Consider the following 19,186-nt stretch of genomic DNA (forward strand, 5'->3'; position numbering starts at 1 on the left):
ATTTTTCCCTTTTCTCTTTTTCATAATTACTATTGTTAACTGTTTTCCTTCCATCCTATTCCCTTCCCCATGATATTTATTCTATTATCCATCTTCTTTCATCCTATCACTCTCCAAAACGGATTTGCTTCTGTCTGTCCCCTCCCCCACTCTGCCCTTCCTTCTTTTGCCCCTCTCTCTTTATCCCCTTCCCCTCCTATTTTCCTGCAGGGTTAGAAAGTTTACTCCACCCAATTGAGTGTATACATTATTTCCTCCTTGAGCCAATTCTAATGAGATCGAGGTCTTTGAGCCAATTCTGATGAGTGGTAGGCTCATTTATTGGCCAGATTAAACAGATTACTACACCCAGTTGGGTGTGTCTGTTAGTCCCTCCTTGAGGCAGCTCTGATGAGTTTAAGGTCTTTGAGCCTTTTCTGATGAGTGTAAAATTCATTTACTGCCCTGCTCTTCTCCCATCTCTTCCCCCACTCTATAAGCCTTTTCCTGTTACTTTCATGTAGGATTTCACTTCTGCCCTTCCCCCTCCCCCAGTGAATTCCCTTCACCCCTCACTTTAACCCTAAGGATGTTATCATCTAGCTAGGTGACACAGTGGACAAATCATCACCCTTGGACCCAGGGGTGTCTCAGCCAAAACCCGGCCTCAGACACAAGACAGTCTTCCACTGTATGACCCCAGGTATGTCCCCCAGCTCCAATTTTTTATGGTTCTCTAGGGTCTTGTATTTGAAAGTCAAATTTGCCATTCAGTTCAGGTCTTTTCATCACAAATATCTGAAAGTCTTCTTTTTCATTAAAATCCCATTTTTTCCACTGAAAGATAATGATGAGTTTTGTTGGGTAGGTGATTCTTGGTTGTAATCCCATTTCCCTTGCCCTTTGGAATATCATATTCCATGCCCTCCGGTCCTTTAATGTAGAAGCTGCTGGATCTTGTGCTATCCTGACTGGGGCTCCACAGTACTTGAATTCTTTCTTTCTGGCAGCTTGCAATATTTTCTCCTTGACCTGAGAGCTCTGGAATTTGGCTATAATAATCCTAGGAGTTTTCCTTTTGGGATCTCTTTCTGGAGGTGATCAGTGAATTCTTTCAATTTCTATTTTAGCTTCTTCTTCTAGAATTTCAGGGCAATTTTCTGTGAGAATATCTTGGAAGATAGTGTCTAAGCTCTTTCCTTGATCATAGTTTTCAGGTAGACCAATAATTTTCAAATTATCTCTCCTGGACCTATTTTCCAGGTCAGCAGTTTTTCCCAGAAGATATTTCACATTGCCCTCTATTTTTTTATTCATTTGGATTTGCTTTATTGTGTCTTGGTTTCTCACAAAGTCACTGGATTCCATTTGTTCAATCCTAATTCTTAGGCAATTATTTTCATTAGAGAGCTTTTGTACCTCCTTTTCCATTTGGCCAATTTGACTTTTCAAGCTGTTGACTTTTTTCTCATGTCTTTCCTGCATCACCCTCATTTCTCTTTCTGTTTTTTCCTCTACCTCTCTAACTTTATGTTCAAAGTCCTTTTTGAGCACCTCTATGGCCTGAGACCAATTCATATTTTTCTTGGAAGCTTTAGATATAGGGGCCCTGATATTGACATCTTCCTCTGAGGGTGCCCCTTGGTTTTCCTTGTTACTGAAGAAACTTTCTATGGTCCTCACCTTTCTCTGTCTGCTCATCTTGCCTTTCTTCTCCTAGACTTTTAGCTCCTTAAAGTGGGGTACTGTTTCCAGGCTGCAGTATCCCAAGCTTAAGAAGTCCCAGGTGGTATGATTTAAAGAGGATCAGCTTCTTCACTCCCCTGGCCTGTTCCCTGGTCCTTAGATGACCTCAGACCAACTTGCTAATCTATCAGCTTTGTGTGTTATGGTTGTTAGCTCTGATGAGCCTGTGCCCCTTCCCCACCTGGGCCACTGTTACTCAAGCCTACCTCCTGGTTCTCAGCAGGGGTGAAAAATCCAGGTTCTTCCTTAGCACCAGCATAGACCCCTGTAGTCTCCCACCTGCCCAGGGCTCAGTCCACTTATCAGACTGTAAGCTTAGTTCCAGACAACACTAGCGCTCCAGCTGATTCCCGGACTTGATTTCTAAAGCCTCTTTTCATGTTATTTCCAATGATCCAATGTTTTCTTATTGGTATAGCAGTTTAGGTATAGGCAGAATTAGTGGATCATTGAATATCAGAACTAGAGTTTACCTCAGATTATCTAGTTCAACCTCTTATGAAGTCAAGACTCCCTACTACAACCTCCCTGTCCACAACTTTTCCAAGAAATAATGTATAACTTGATGTTGATAGATGGTTGATCTTAATCTAGCAACAGAAAGACCCCATGAGAGAAGGTAATTTGGGTGAATTTTTCCATTTCAAATTTGAAATTTATGTTTTAATAAGATTGTGGTCATGGGGAATGTGATTTATTTGGATTTTTCACTAGTATTAAGGGTCACCTAAGTCATGGATATTTGAACTTTGCAATTGTTTATTGCTATCTGTGTTTGTCAAGTGACTTGTAATGGGAAATTTTGTGGTGTCATGATAAGGGGTATTAGGTTTGTGCGTGTGTGTGTGTCTGTGTGTGTGTTTGTTGGGGGGGGGTCAGCAGCTTTTATTTGTGCCAGCCTAATCCTTCTCTTTGTGCTAGAGCCATTCTTCATAGTAAGACATATTCCCCAAAGGGAACGCTAGGGAGGAGAGCATTGAGACTTGGGGTCAGAGGAAGTTATGAAGCACAAAGGCCCAGGAGAATGAATTTTCATGAAGCTGAACACATCTGAGAGAGAAATAGATAACCTATATGATACAAAATGAGGAACAAATCTGTTTATAGAGATGACAGAATTGATAAAATTGAGGGACAGCAGAGTTGAATTAGGGGTGAACTGTGAGAGTGATTAGTTCCAGAAGAAACTGATAAATTAAGTCCATACTCTGTATACATTTTCCTTTCTCATTCCTTACATCTCCTGTTACTCACTGAAACTTCACTTCTTCCTTCTGATACCCTTTCCAGGATTGGTTGCATTTGCACTCCTACTGCTAGAGGAGTTGGAATATTATTTGCTTCCCATTACCACTTCTTGATTCTCTTTTTACTGCTATCACTTGGTGGGCCCTCTTTCTTTTGAGGGTCATACTATCCAAATCTGTCACCCAATCCATAACCTGGTGGCCATTATTTTATCAACCACTAGAACATTTTCCTGGAATTAGAAAGAACTGAATTAAAATCTCCCCTCAGATATTTACTAGTTGTGTGACCCTGGGTAAATCACTTAACCTCTGTTTTGCCTTACTTTCTTCAATTACAAAATGGATTTTATAATACCACCTACCTAGAAAGGTTATTGTGGGGAATCAAATGAGATAATATTTGTGAAAAGGCACTCGGCACAGTGCCTGGGACGTGGCAGGTATTATATAAATACTTATTTCTTTTCTTTCTCCCTCTGTCCCTCCTTTCCCTTTTCCTGAATGAGTTCAATACATTCACATCCCAATTTCTCAATTAACTTAATTTCCATGACCTCTACTTCTCCTCATTTGTACAGAGATGGCCATGCCTCTTGATCTTGCCATCACTTGCAAGTGTTACACTTCTGTGTTCTTGAATTCTAAAATTCCTTTATATATGATAATACTCTTTTATCATTCCATCTTTCTACATACCTTATGGATCTTAACCCTATTGTTTGTGTTTGTTGTGGCCTTCAGTATCTCCACCCCTTAATTCTTTCCTAGGTCATCACCCTTGCAATGTTTATATGCTCTTTTCTCCCCACTCTCCAGACTTCTACACCCCATTACTAGTAGTGTGTTAACCTCCTCACCTCCTGCTTTTTAGCTCCCCTTTATATGTTGTGTTCCTTCATTAGAATGTTACAGTATAAGTAATTTTCCTGATTCTGTGCCCTTTACTATGTAGCAGTTCATTTATATGTTATATGAAACATCTTTGGTTTCTCTAGGATTATCCCTTTCATCAATTCTTATGACCCAATAATATTCCATGATATTCATATGCCATAATTTGTTTAGCCTTTTCCAAATTTTGGGTATCCCTTTAGTTTCCAGTTCTTTGCCACTGTAAAAATCACTCTACATATGGATCCTTTTTTTATATCTTTGATCTATTGGAAGCATCGGCTCAGTCCAGGTATCTCTTGGTCAAAGAGGGTATAAAGTTTTGTAGCCTTTCAGATGTAGTTCCAGATTGCTTTCCAGATTATCTAGATCAGTTCACAGCTTCCCCATCAATACATTTATGTATTTCTTTCCTACAACCCCTCCAAGGCTCTCCCCACAGTAGTCCATACTTCATGCAGTTGTGAAATTAATTTTTCTGAAGTATAGATCCAGTGATGTCATCTCTTCCCACTCCCCATTCTGTAAACTCTTCATGGCTCCCCCCGGATCAAATATCAAATCCTCCGTTTGGTATTCAAAGTCCTACACAAGATAGTCCTCTTTTTCAGTCTTCTTAAACCTTCTCCCCGTCATGTACTCTGTTTTCTGTCACTGTCCTCCTTGCTGTTCCTTCACAGGACACTCCATCTCCTATTTCCCGGCATTTTCACTGGTTGTCTCCCATTCCTGGAATTTTCTCCCTTCTCATCTCTACCTCCTGGCTTCCTTGGCTTCTTTCAAGTCCCAGGTAAAAACCCATTTTATATAAAAAGACTTTCTCAGTCTATCTTAATGCTAGTTTCTTCCCTTAGCCTCCCCTTCCATTTGATTGGAGGGCTAGAGGGTAGAACTTTAGTGTTCCTACTCTCAAAACTTTCCTTTATAGAAGGCAGGATCTGGACTTTCCAGTTCACTTTTCCATTTTCCATCTGTAGCTCTGCTTAGTTTGAATGCTGTAGGATAAGTGCCTTCACATTGATCAACTCCTGAGGTTGCTCTCCAGCATTCTTTTGTGTTGTCTTCTCCAACTACATTCTAAGATCCTTGAGGGCAGAGGGTCTTTTTCTTTTTCTAATTTGTATCTCCAGCACTTAGCACAGTAGGTGGAACATAGTAGGCACTTAAATGCTTATTTGATCAAATTAAATGTCTCCTGTACCTATCTTGTTTGTATATAGTTATTTTTATGTTGTCCCTCCACACACCTTTCTCCCATTACATTGTGAACTCCTTCACAGCAGAGACTGTTTTTTAGCACAGTGCCTGGTATCATAGTACGTACTTAGTATTTATTGACTGACCTCCAAGATTTGTCATTTTTTCATCAACTTCGTCAATTTGATGGGTATGAAGTAGAACCTTAGAGTTGCTTTAATTTGTATTTCTCTATTTTATTGAATATGTTTTTCATAGTTCTGTGGTTAGTAAAGTATATATTTATAATTTCTGTTCTTCCGCATTTATGACACTTTTCTGTTCTAATATATATTAAATTTTTGTAAAATTACACAAAATAACTTCACTGGTTGAGAAGTATATAGACTCCTCTCTGTTTCCTTTTAGTGATCACCAGAGAGCTAACAGCCCTGACTTTCCTAAAATTCTGCTCAGGACCATAACATCTTTCATGTTTAGCTTTTTGTTAGAGTTGTGTAGGTCTATAAGGGTCACATTGAAGTCCCCTCCCCCCACAATTATTTTGTCATATAGTTCTACATGTACTTTGTTCAACTTTTCCTTTAAGTACTGAGATATTATGCCATTCATTGATATCTAAAGCATACTATACTTGTTTATTTCTTTTAACTGTCTTTTATTTAATGTCTTGTTTGAGGTCATCATTACGGTTCCAGCTTTTTAAAAAAAATTCTTTTGTCTAGTAAGAAATTTTATTCTGGCCCCAAATTTTAACTAAGAAGATCTTTCAAGTTTGTTTCTTGTAACCCCATATTGTTAGATTTTTTACTTTCTAATACATTCTGCTCTCCTCTTCTTTTCTGGGTGAATTCAACCCATTCATATTCATAGTTGTGATTGTTAATTGGGAAAGAACCAAAGCTAAGAGAGGTTTCCCATGTTACAAAGCTAGTAAGCATCTGAGGCTGGATTTGGACTGAGGTTTTTCTGACTTCAGGTTCAGCATCCTATCTATTTTTGTATCAGAAAAGGAGCCTACTTTTTGTGTTCCTCCTGATGCTTCCACGTAAGGGCTTTTTCAGTGGCATGAGTGGGAATTCAAAAATGCATGTCCTTTCAAGAGGGATCAAGGCACCATCATCTAGCTAACATGCTGGATAACAGCTAGAGTTAGTATTCTCAAAGATCTTGGCAGGCTAGAGCATTGGGATGAATCTAATGAGATGACATTCATTAAGGATAGATCAAAGTCTGGCACTTGGATACAAAAAAATAAATTCCACAAATCATGATTGAGAAAACATGGACATATGGCAGTTGTATTGGGGGATTTAGAGGATAAAAGCTCAGTGTGAGTCAGACAAGTGATGTGGCAGCTAAGAAAAACCTGTGTGACCTCGTGCTGCATTAGGAGCAATTGATTCCTGGAGTAAAGTTTTGCTTTTTCTACCTTTACAACATCTCCTATGTCTGACCCCTTTTCTCTACTCATGTAGCTATCACTTTAGTTTAGGACCTCATTACATCTTATCTAGATTATTACAGTAGCTTCCTGATTGGTTTCTCTGGCTCAGATTTTTCTCCAATGCAATGCCAATGTAATTTTCTTTAAATACCAATCTGACTTTGTCACTCTCATGCTCAGTCAATTCCAGTGGCTTCCTGTTGCCTCCTGAATAAGATATAAATTCCTCTGTTTACTTTTTTTTTTTTTGGCAAAGCAGTTGGGGTTAGGTGACTTGCCCAGGGTCACACAGCTAGTAGGTGTTAAGTGCCTGAGGCTGGATTTGAACTCAGGTCCTCCTGACTCCAGGGCCAGTGCTCTATCCACTGTGCCACCTAGCTGTCCCCCTCTGTTTACTTTTTAAAGCACTTCACAGTCTCACAACAACCTGTTTCCAACCCCACTGGAGACTACTTTTTTCTTCCACACTTTGAGATCTAGTCAACTGGCCTTCCTTGTGTCTTTGTATAGGTCATGCATGCCCTAGGCTTGGAATGCATTCCCTTCTCACCTCTTCCTCATGTAATCCTCCTCCTACTTTAATATTCCTCTCAAACACCTCTTTCAACATGAAAGTTTTTCTGATTTTCCTCAACTGCTAATTTACTGCTTCCCAAATAACCTTGCGTGTGTATATGTGTGTATATATATCCTTTGTATTTATTCTTTTTCTGTTTATATGAATCTCATAACCAATATTATCTGTACATTCATTTTATTACTTAAGTACATATTGAGTGGTAATTTTATATGTTTGATGCTATGTTTTGTTTTCCCAGCTAGACTGTAAGTTTCTTGAGGGTAGGGACTATGAATTTTCTTCTCCTCCTTTTTATTCTTTCTCTTCTTCCTCCTCCTCCTCCTCATCTTCTTCCTCAGTACCTAGTGTACTACTTGACTAAACTCTTGACTAAAACATAAAGATATACCACTCACTTTCTCTTACCATCTTCTTCTTCTTCTTTTTTTTTTTTTGCAGGTAATAGGGGGTTAAGTGACTTGCCCAGGGTCACACAGCTAGTAAGTGTCAAGTGTCTGAGGCCGGATTTGAACTCAGGTACTCCTGAATCCAGGGCCGGTGCTTTAACCACTGTGCCATCTAGCTGCCCCCCTTTCTCTTACCATCTTGATGAGAGTGGAGAAAAAATAAATCAGAAAGGTTAAGTAAGAAGAAGAAAATAAGAAAATGTGGAGATTCTATCTTGTCTTCAAAGGAAAATAAGAAAACCTTTGTTTTTTCTTTTGTGATAATTTTATTTTATTTTATTTTTAACAGTCTAATAAACATTTTTATTTAAAATTTTGAGTTCCAAATTTTATTCCTCCTTCCCCTCCTCCTCCCCCGAGGTAGTTAGTAATCAGATATAGGTTATACATGTGCAATTATGTAAAACATTACCATATCAGGAATTTTGTATAAGAAAAAAAAGAAAGTGAAAAAGAGCATGCTTCAGTCTGTGTTCACAATATTAGTTCCTTAGAGGTGGATAGTATGCCTCATCATTAGTTCTTTGGGATTGTCTTAGATTGCTGAGAATAGTTGTCATTCACAGTTCTTCATCAAACAGTATTGCTGTCGCTGAGCACAACCTTTTCCTGGTACTGCTCACTTCACTATATATCAGTTCATATAAGTCTTTCCAGGTCTTTCTGAAATCATCCTGCTTGTTATTTCTCTTTTTCTCTTTTTTTGGGATGTGTTTGGGATATAAACCTAGCAGTGGTATTTCTGGATCAAAAGCTACACACAGTTTTATAGCCCTTGGGGCATAGTTCCAAATTGCTCTCCAGAATGGTTGGATCTTTTCACAGTTCTACCAACAGTGGATTAGAGTCCCAGTTTTCTCACATCCTCTCCAACATCCAACATTTTCCTTTTTGGTTATATTTGCCACTCTGATCGGTGTGAGGAGGTACCTCAGAGTTTTTAAGAAAACCTTTTAATAGGCATGTGGAGAATAAGACAGAACTAAGAAAAACTGCTACTGATTTTAGGTGTTCATATGAATCCAGTCTAGTGCTAATCCATTTTCTCTGTAGGGTTACTGAATTATCAGACTCCATTGCACATCTACCTTAATTTCTGAAGATTTGTTTTTTGCTAGAAGGACAAAGTGATCCATAGTTGTATTGCACAATACTGTTTGGTAATTAAAGAAGTGAATCATGTCTTGTTTTGACCTGTTTTTCCCAACCCTCTCCCCACAATGAATGGAGTACCCTTTGTAAGCTTTGTGTTTGGGATTATGCTTAGCTTCATAAATAATCCATCTTTTTATTTCAGTGGACTGATTGTTCCTGAGAGAGAGGGCAATGAGACTGTCCCTGAAGTGGTGGCCACCTCTGGGTATGTTCTGCTGCACTTTTTTAGTGATGCTGCCTATAACTTGACTGGATTTAACATCACATATAGGTAAGCCTCTTTGTAAGTGGTTTAAAGAATTCTTGGGTATTGTTTACGTAAACTGATTACTTCTCTATTGCCAATTTCACTAGACCAATTCTTTCTTTTTTACCAGAAATGAGCAAGAAATTTTCGGGAAGCTAGGTGGCATAGTCGATAGGTCTGGAGTCAGGAAGATACCTCTTCCTGAGTTCAAATTTGACCTCAGACACTTACTAGCTGTGTGACCCTGGGGAAGTCAGTTAACTTAACTTTGTTTGCCTCAGTTCCTCATATGTAAAATGATCTGTAGAAGTAAGTGGCAAACCATTCTAGTATCTTTGCCAAGAAAATCCCAGAAGGGGTCATAAAGAGTCAGACACAACTGAAAAAAAAACAAAACCTAACAAAAAAACCCTAAACAACAACAGGAAAGAAATTTAGCAGGAATGAGCAAATAAGTGTTTTCATTAAGTGAAATCTGACAAATTTAAAATAAGTTTACTTAATAGTTGGAAAAAAAAACGAGTAAGGAAAATAGTTATTTAAAGGGAAGTTGATGTTACTAGGATTTAGAGCAACTCCTCTGAAATTTAACTAGTGAAACAAGTTTCTTCTGGCACATGTTAATGGGGGGCCAGATGGTGTATTAGATAGTGAGGATGCCTTTCAGCCAGGAAAACCTAGGTTCAGATCCTGCCTCAGACACATACTGTGACCACCTGTGACTCTGAACAAATGACTTAACCTCTTAGTGCACTAGAAAATTCTCTATAGTTGCTGAGAAAGTGCTGATTTCTATCAGTTAAGGGAGTTTCCTCATCTGGAATTCCCTCTATTAATGAAATTTCAGGTCTTTTCCCATTCTCATCTCCCCTCTTATTGTCCTTACAATTTCAAAATGATATATCAGGTTTACGTCAGTTTACTGACGTCATATTGGGGGTTCTTTCTGCAGATTCATTAGCCTTCACTGTCTCTTTTTGTTTTTTCCCCTAAAGAAGCTTGTCTTCTGAAATGTGTCAAAAGCTCTGACAACATGTGTATAAATACACATGGGACAGAAAGGTAGTTTTTAGTGGCCCAGGCAAGCATCCTCTGTGATTGATGGACTCATCTTTTTGTATGTTCCAAGTGGTATTACATTTCTTTTTGACATGACTTAATAAACTTCATGAATTTGTATTTTTCCTACCCCTTCAGCCGGCATATCTAGTTAATTATGTAGTAATAATAATAGAGCATCAATATCTGGCCAGTGAGAGTGAGCCAAGGATTGGCCTTTGGCAAATGAGCTTGGCGTAGTGTATTCAGGTGGGAGATTTCAATGGGGACTAGGGAGATGGGCATTTCTAGAGCCCTGATGGAACTGGAAGCCTTTCCATGGTTGACATCAATCATGGTTAATCTAACTTTGTAGAGGAAGTGCCATCCAGTTTAGAACGGGGTGATTTTCTTAAATTTTATAATTGCTCTCTTTTGTTTTTATATCATCTACATTTCCCCAAAATATCTCTCCCCCATCCCTTTCAGAAAGCAGCCCTTTTGCCTTTCAGAAGGCAAAAACAGTTAAGTAAACCTAATCAGTCTATTAAAATAGTTTGGCAATATATTCAATTTTCTTTTATTTACTCTTCTAATTACTTTATCTTTGTATATTTACTTTTTGAATTTTTATATTCCCCTTTCCTTTATAAATCAGTCATAGAAATGTTTCTCTTGTGGGTGTGAGATTTAAAATTGGATATTAGATCATAAATCTCCCCTACTTAACCTTTCCCTTAATTTATCTCCCAGACTAGTAAATGGAAGAAGCTTCTTGTTTTCTAGTTAGAACTTTCATTGTTTGATTTGATTACTGGCAAAGCTCTTTAAAGTTGTGTTAAGCTCAATTTTGTAGGAAACTTTTCCTAGCTGATTACCAGCATCTACACATTTGAAACACCTGAAAAGACTTTCATTCCATGACTACACCCAGAGGACATCCTAAGAATCATCTGAGGAAAGACTTTCAAAGACTTAATTATTTTTTTACTGTTTCATCAAGGAACACCTATTCCTAGAAGAAACAAAGGGGGGAAATGTGATAAAATAATGGGATTTAGCAGATACTCAGTCTTCTAAATTATCTCTGGTTGGAGGACTGTGTCTCTCTGTCTCTTTGCAGGTTCTGTAGTTTCAGAATCTGTCCAGAGGCTTGATTTAATGTTCTTTTTGAGGGAACAGAAGGAGAGCTCAGGCAGCTTGCTGCTTCCTCTCTGCCATCTTGGCTCCGCCCCCCCCACAATATAGATTTTTAAACATCACATGGGTTAGAGTGTTTGATAGCATGGCATAGAAGTGAAAGAGGGCATGAATTCTAGAACTGGCCATCCAGTTATGGTGGCAGTGCCACAAGGGAAAAGAAAATGCTTGGTATTAGGTATAGCATTTTTGAGATAACAAAAGAGGTGCAGGGACAGGATAGGTTAGGTAGACTTCATGTGTTAGTGAAGATCTGTAAAGTGATAAAGTGAAAATCCCGGGTTCAAAAAGCACAATGAACTAGTTTTGTGAAGAACCTAATGCCCAGAAAAGTTGATTGAAATTAGTGAAACCCAAAACCCTGAGAAGAAATCTCCTCAACTAAATCATTCCTAATAGGAGAATGATACTGAGCTTAGGAAATTATATGAAATAATCCTTTCTTTGCTTTAAGCTTTGTGTTTGTATGTATATGTATATGCATGCATACACACATTCCCCTATTACAATGTAAATTCCTTGTTGTTAGAGATTATTATTTTTTATACTTTTATCTCCAGTGCTGGCATATAGTAGGTGTTTAATAAGTAAGTGTTAATTGATTTTTGGTTTACCATTCAGTCTGATGATCTACCTCTAAATTATATAGCAAGAGAATAGGGAGCTAGCAAGCTTTTCTTTAGAGAAATTAAATCAGTGGAGAATCCTTTGGAACTGACTACTTAGCTTGCCAATCCAAATGTGGTTTCCTTCATCATCCTCTGAAGAAACTGTGAGCTGTGCTTGTATCCTCTTCAAAAGTCACATCAGGGATGGCAGAGCGAAGCCAGGAAGATTCCTGAGCTCTCCCAAATTTCCCTCAGAAACAGTGTAAATTAAGCCTTTAAATGGATTCTGAGCTATAGAACCTAAGAAAAGATGGAGTGAAACAATCTTCTGGCTTAAGATAACATAGAAAGACTTCAGGAAAGGCCCGTCTCACATGGGGAGTGCATTGCAGTTCAGAGGGTGTCTGGGCAAGCTAGCAAAAGGCTCTTAGCCACAGCACAGATCAGCAGCCAAGGACCCTCAGTCCTGGCTTAGCAGGCTAGTGGTATAGCAAGCCAGTTGTGAGGTCCCCAACCCCAACATAGAAGTGTATTAAAAAAAAATTAACTAATCCTAATCTAATCTAAAAAATTTTATAACTGTTGGCTATATGAAAAATTATAAGTTTAAGAAAATTATAACTTTAGAAAAATTATAATTGGGCCATAAGTCCTATCTGGGTCGCCATTCAAATGTAAAAATACTTTATCTAACTTGGGGGCTAATCTAACTGGGGGGGCCTAATCAGGGGGCTTTTGACTGGCTGGCTATCTGACTGCTATTAATTTAGTATGGGCCTTTAAAAAATTTCTCCACACTGCTCTGCTCCCAAATTGATAAGCAAAGGATTAAGAAGCCTCCTAATTAAATAATCAAAGCAGGGTTTATTTATAAAAATAAATGTAAGAGATAAGAAATGCAAAGTTATACAAGACCTGACTGCTTTCTATCTCCATTCAGTTTTCTCCAGAGGGCTGTCATATTTAATTTTTCTAAAATTCTAATCACCTCCTTAACTTCTTTCTTATTTATTTTGTGGTTAGATTTATCTAGTTCTGAGAAGGAGGGTGGAGGTGCCCCATTAGTAGAGTTTTGCTGTCTATTTCTTCCTGTAACTCACTTAACCTCTCTATGAATCTGGATGCTATACCACTTGGTGTACATATGTTTAGTATTGATATTAATTCATTGTCTATGATACCTTTTAGTAAGGTGTGGTTTACTTCCTTATCTCTTTTAATAAGATCTATTTTTGCTTTTGTTTTGTCTGAGATAAGTTTTGCTATGCATGCTTTTTTTACTTCAACTGAAGCATAATATATTCTTTTGTTCGTTTGATTTAAAAAATTTATTTATTTATTTTAATTTTTCTCAATTACATGTAAAGATATTTTTTGAGTTCTCCCGCCCTCATTTCCCTCCCTCCTCCCAAAGCCAGTAAGCAATTTGATATAGGTTATACATTACAATTATATTAAAATTATTTCCACATTAATCAGAACAAATGGGGGAAAAAAAGCAAGAAAAAAGAAACAAGAACAATAACAAAAAAGCAACGACAAAAGTGAAAATAGTATGCTTCAGTCTGTATTCAGACTCCATAATTCTTTTTCTGAATGTGGAGAGCATTTTCCACCATAAGTCTTTTGGCATTGTTTTGGATCATTGCATTGCTGAGAGGAGCCAAGTCCATCACAGTTGATCATCACAAAATGTTGTTGATACTGTGCACAATATTCTCTTGGTTCTGTTCATTTCACTCAGCATCAATTCATGTAAGTCTTTCCAGGTCTTTCTGAAATCCATTTGCTTATCATTTCTTACAGTGCAATAGTGTTCTATTACATACATGTACCACAACTTGTTCAGCCATTCCCCAGTTGATGGGCGTCCCCATAATTTCCAATTCTTTGCTACCACAAAAAAAGCAGCTATAAATATTTTTGTATATATGGGTCCCTTTCCCTTTTCCATGATCTCTTTGGGATACAGACCTAATAGTGGTATTGCTGAGTCAAAGAGTAGGCACAGTTTTAAAGCCTTTTGGTCATGGTTCCAAACAAGCATAATATATTTTTCTCCAGGCTTTTACCCTTTACTCTGTGTATATCTCTCTGCTTCAGATGTGTTTCTTGTGAACAACATATTTGTAGGATTCTGGTTTTTAATCCATTCTGCTATCCACTTCCATTTTGTGGGAGAGTTCATTCCATTCACATTCATAGTTATGATTACTGTGTATTTCCCTTCATCTTATTTTTCCCCTCGTTTATTTGGTTAATTTGATTACAAAAAAAAAGAAAGAAGAAAACCAAATTACCAGTATCAAAAATGAAAAGGGTGAATTCAGCACCAATGAAGAAGAAATTAAAGCGATAATAAGGAGCTAGTTTGACCAACTGTATGCCAATACATTTGACAATCTAAATGAAATGGACTAATATTTACAAAAATGTAAATTGCCCACATTAACAGAAGAGGAAATAAAATACTTAAATAAGCCCATTTTAGAAAAAGAAATTGAACAAGCCATCAGTGAACTCTCTAAGAAAAAATCTCCAGGGCCAGATGGATTTACAAGTAAATTCTACCAAACATTTAAAGAATAATTAGTTCCAATACTATATAAAGTATTTGGAAAAATAGGTGCAGAAGGAGTCCCTACCAGATTCCTTTTATGGGACAAATACGGTGCTGATACCTAAACCAAGAAAAGCCAAAAAAGAGAAAGAAAATTATATACCAATTTCCCTAATGAATATGGATGCAAAAATTCTAAATAAAATATTAGCAAAGAGTTTATAGCAGTTTATCACCAGGATAATATATGATAATCAGGTGGGAACTGGTTCAATATTAGGAAAACTATCAACCTAATCGATCACATTAATAACAAAACTAACAGAAATCATATGATTATCTCAATAGATTCAGAGAAAGCTTTTGACAAAATACAGCACTCATTCCTATTTAAAACATAAGAGAACAAAGGAATAAGTGGAGCTTTCCTTAAAACAATAAGCAGTGCTATCTAAAATAATCAGAAAGTATTATGTGTAATGGGGATAAGTTAGAAGCATTCCCAGTAAGATTAGGGGTGAAACAAGGATGTCTGTTATCACCTTAATTATTCAATATTATACTAAAAATGTTCACTTTAGCAATAAGAGAAGAAAAAGAAATTGAAGGAATTAGAATAGGTAAGGAGGAAACAAAACTATCAGTTTTTGCAGATGATAAGATGTTATACTTAGAGAATCCTAAAGAATCAAACTAAAAAACTACTTGAAACAATGAACAACTTTAGCGGAGTTGCAGGATATAAAATAATCCCCCATAAATAATCAGCATTTCTATATGTGAACAATAAAGCCCAGCAGCAACAGATAGAAAGAGAAATTCCATTTAAAATAACTGTAGACAATATAAAATATTTGGGAGTCTACCCACCAAGGCAAACCCTGGAACTATATGAAAATAATTACAAAACACTTTTCACATAAATAGAATTAGATCTAAACAAATGGACAAATATCAGTTGCTCATGGGCAGGCCAAGCTAATATAATAAAAATGACAATTCTCCCTAAATTAATTTACTTTTTCAGTGCCATACTAGTGAAACTACCAAAAAAATTTTATAGAGCTAGAAAAAATAATAACAAAATTCATCTGAAGAACAAAAGGTCAAGAATATCAGGGGGATTAATTGAGAAATGGTCAAAGGATATGAACAGGCAGTTTTCTGATGAAGAAACCAAAGCTATCTATTCCCATATGAAAAAATGCTCTAAATCTCTAATGATTAGAGAGATGCAAATAAAAACAACTCTGAAGTACCACCTGACACCTCTCAGATTGGCTAAAATGACAAAAAAGGAAAATAATAAATGTTGGAGAAGCTGTGGGAAAATTGAAACACTAATCCATTGTTGGTAGAGCTGTGAACTGATCCAGCCATTCTGGAGAGCAATTTGGAATTATGCCCAAAGGGCGATAAAGCTGTGCATATCCTTTGACCCAGCAATACCACTTTTGGGTCTTTTCCCCAAAGATCATGGAAGGGGGAAAGGGACCCACATGTACAAAAATATTTATAGCTGCTCTTTACGTGGTGGCAAAGAATTGGAAGTTGAGGGGGTGCTCATCAATTGGGGAATGGCTGGACAAGTTGTGGTATATGAATACAGTGGAATACTATTGTGCTATAAGAAACGATGAGCAGGAGGAGTTCAGAGAAACCTGGAGGGTCTTGCGTGGGCTGATGATGAGTGAGATGAGCAGAACTAGAAGAACATTGTACACAGTAACATCAACATTGAGTGTTGATCTACTGTGATGGACTATATTCTTCTCACCAATGCAATGGCGCAGAAGAGTTCCAGGGAACACGTGATGGAAGAGGATCTCCAAATCCAGGAAAAAAAAAAAACTGCAGAGTATAGATGCTAAATGAACCATACTATTTCTTTTGTTTTTGATGCTGTTGTTTTTTTTTTCTATTTTGAGGTTTTCCATCATTGCTCTGATTTTTTTTCTCTTATAACATGACTAATGCAGAAATAGGATTAATGTTATTATGTGTGTGTGTGTGTGTGTATATATATATATATATATATATATATATATATATATATAAAACCTATATCAGATTACCTGCTGTCTAGGGGAGGGGGGAGGGAGGGGAGGGAGGGAGAAAAATCTGAAATTGTAAAGCTTGTATAAACAAAAGTTGAGAACTATCTTTACATGTAATGGAAAAAAAATAAAATACTTTATTAATTTAAAAAAATATCAGGGGGATTAATGAAAAAGAAATGCAAAGGAAGGTGACCTAACCATACCAGATCTAAAACTCTATTATAAAGCAGCAACCATTAAAGCTATTTGGTACTGGCTAAGAAATAGAGAGGTGGATTAGTGGAATAGATTAGGCACACAAAACACAGTAGTAAATGAATATAAAAATCTACTGTTTGATTATCCCAAAGACTCTAGTTTCTGGGATAAGAACACAATATTTGACAAAAAACAGCTGGGAAAACTGGAAATGGTATGGCAGAAACTAGGCATAAGAGAAAAATTTTTTTTGATGTTTTCTTTCAATCCTTCATAGGAAGAATTTTTGTTATTGTTGTTCAGTCATGTCCAACTCTTTGTGACCCCATTTGGGGTTTCCTTGACAAAGATAACTGGAGTAGTTTGCTGTTTCCTTCTCCAGCTCATTTTACAGATCAGGAAACTGAAGCAAACAGTGTTAAGTGACTTGCTCAGGGTCACACAGGTAGTAAATGTCTGAGGCTGGATTTGAACTCAGGTCTTCCTTACTCCAGGTCCACTGCTCCATCCACTGTGCCACCTATCTTCCCCAGTTAGAATATATTTACCTTTAAATTCTACATTTATTACTTCTCTATCTCCTGGCAGCCACAAGTACTGTGTGTTACAAAGATGAACTGCTTCACTTACATTTTTGCTTGTGATTTTAATTCTTTTGGTAAATAACATTTAGAGAGCAAGCTAATTTATATCTCGATCCTCTTGAACTGTAGAATTTGGGCACATAAGCTTGTATTATTAACTGTTAAAAGATACAGGGAGGGGGCAGCTAGATGGCTCAGTGGTTAAAGCACCGGCCCTGGATTCAGGAGTACCTGAGTTCAAATCCGGCCTTGGACACTTGACACTTAATAGCTGTGTGACCGTGGGCAAGTCACTTAACCCCCACTGCCAAAAAAAAAAAAAAAAAAGATACAGGGAAAAATATTTTGGAATGAGTTTATAGAGTTTGGCTCTCATTATGATGGCTCATTTACCAGGTATAATTGACCCTTGAATTTTTCTCTTTTACTTTTATAAGCATTTTAAAAAATCTTCCTCTTTGGGAATTATTGGAAGAAGTCAGAACTCATAAACTTGCCTCTTTAGGTCTTTAATTGGTCACTTTTAATTTCAGGGTGAGTTCCAGGATAATTGTTATGACTCATGCTTCCTTGAGAGATTAAGGTTATCGGTGTATCACTGTTAAAACAAAAAGCCAGTTCTCCTATTCCCCTCTCCTACCCATGTTTTTATATAGTGCAAAGAATGTTAAACATCTTGTTTTCCTACATAGGTATCATTACAACAATTTATGATAAATACAATAACAACTGACCATTATCTAGAACTCTAAGGTTATAAAATGTTTTTCATATGTTATTTCATTTGATTCTCATAACAATCCTATGAGGTAAGTACTCCAGTATTCCCTTTTTGTAGACTTTGAAACTGAGGCTGAGAGAGTTTAAGAAATTTGCCCAGAGCTATACAGAGGCAGTTAGATGGTGCCTGTGTGGTGCCTGGAGTCATTATGACTCTTCTCTCTGAGTTAAGTTCTAGCTTCAGACAATTACTAGCTATGTGACCCTGGGCAAGTTACTTAACCTTGTTTGCCTAGGTTTCTTTATCTGGAAAATGAGGTGGAGAAGGAAATGACAAATCACTCCAGTATCTTTGGGGGGGGGCAGTGAGGGTTAAGTGACTTGCCTGGGGTCACATAGCTAGTAAGTGTCAAGTGTTTGAGGCCGGATTTGAACTCAGGTCCTCCTTGAATCCAGGGCCCGTGCTTTATCCACTGCACCACCTAGCTGCCACCTCCAGTATCTTTTCTAAGAAAACCCCAAATGGGCTCCCAGAGTCAGATATGACTGAAATGATTGAATAGCAAATACAGGTAGAAGTCCAAAAGGTCTGTAACCTTAGGTCTGGTGATTTGGGGCCAAGATAGCCCTAGGGTCAAGGAATGAGCTTACTAACTGTGCTTTAACTCTTTCTCCTCCCCTACTCCTTTGTACTTAGCCTTGATAGGTTTGAATAGAATTTCCCTCCTTTCTTCCTCTTTTCCTTGGGCCTGCTTCTTATTATATTAGCCCCGATTTTTAAACTTCACTTACAAGATGAAGGATTAGGTACCTCTCAGCTTGTGACTCTGTTCTCTCTAGCTACTCTTTTGGCTCAGTGGCAGTTGTGATGCAGTAGGCATTGTTAATGGATAGATGAAAGTTAGATTTCAACTCACGAACCTTTTGCAAACGTTCTTCCAGATATTCTGATGTTTTGTTTGTTACTGACTTTATTTTCTTCTCATCTTTATAGTTTCGACATGTGTCCCAATAACTGTTCTGGGCGAGGAGAATGTAAGCTCAGTAATGGCAGCAGCACTGTCAAGTGTGAGTGTTCAAAATACTGGAAAGGAGAATCGTGTGATATTCCTTACTGTACAAATGACTGCGGCTATCCAACTCGAGGCTTCTGCAATGCAAGCGACGTTAGGGAATGCTCGTGCTTCCCAGACTGGCAGGGTGAGGGTGATTTTTGCAGATTTTGTCCACCTTTGAGCCCCTAACCCCTCTCTCCTTGAAAGATATTTCATATGGATTTA

General features: G+C 37.5%; 1 protein-coding gene across 1 annotated transcript in view; it reads left to right on the forward strand.

Moving 5' to 3' along the window:
• ATRN (attractin) overlaps nucleotides 1–19,186 on the forward strand; it is a 248,909-nt gene that overhangs the window by 62,633 nt on the left and 167,090 nt on the right. The window contains 2 exon segments of the mRNA XM_043973429.1: nucleotides 8,834–8,962; nucleotides 18,901–19,106. Coding sequence (XP_043829364.1) covers nucleotides 8,834–8,962; nucleotides 18,901–19,106 — 335 coding nt within the window.

This window comes from Dromiciops gliroides, chromosome 6, assembly GCF_019393635.1.
Source record: "Dromiciops gliroides isolate mDroGli1 chromosome 6, mDroGli1.pri, whole genome shotgun sequence".
Taxonomy (NCBI): Eukaryota; Metazoa; Chordata; class Mammalia; order Microbiotheria; family Microbiotheriidae; genus Dromiciops; species Dromiciops gliroides.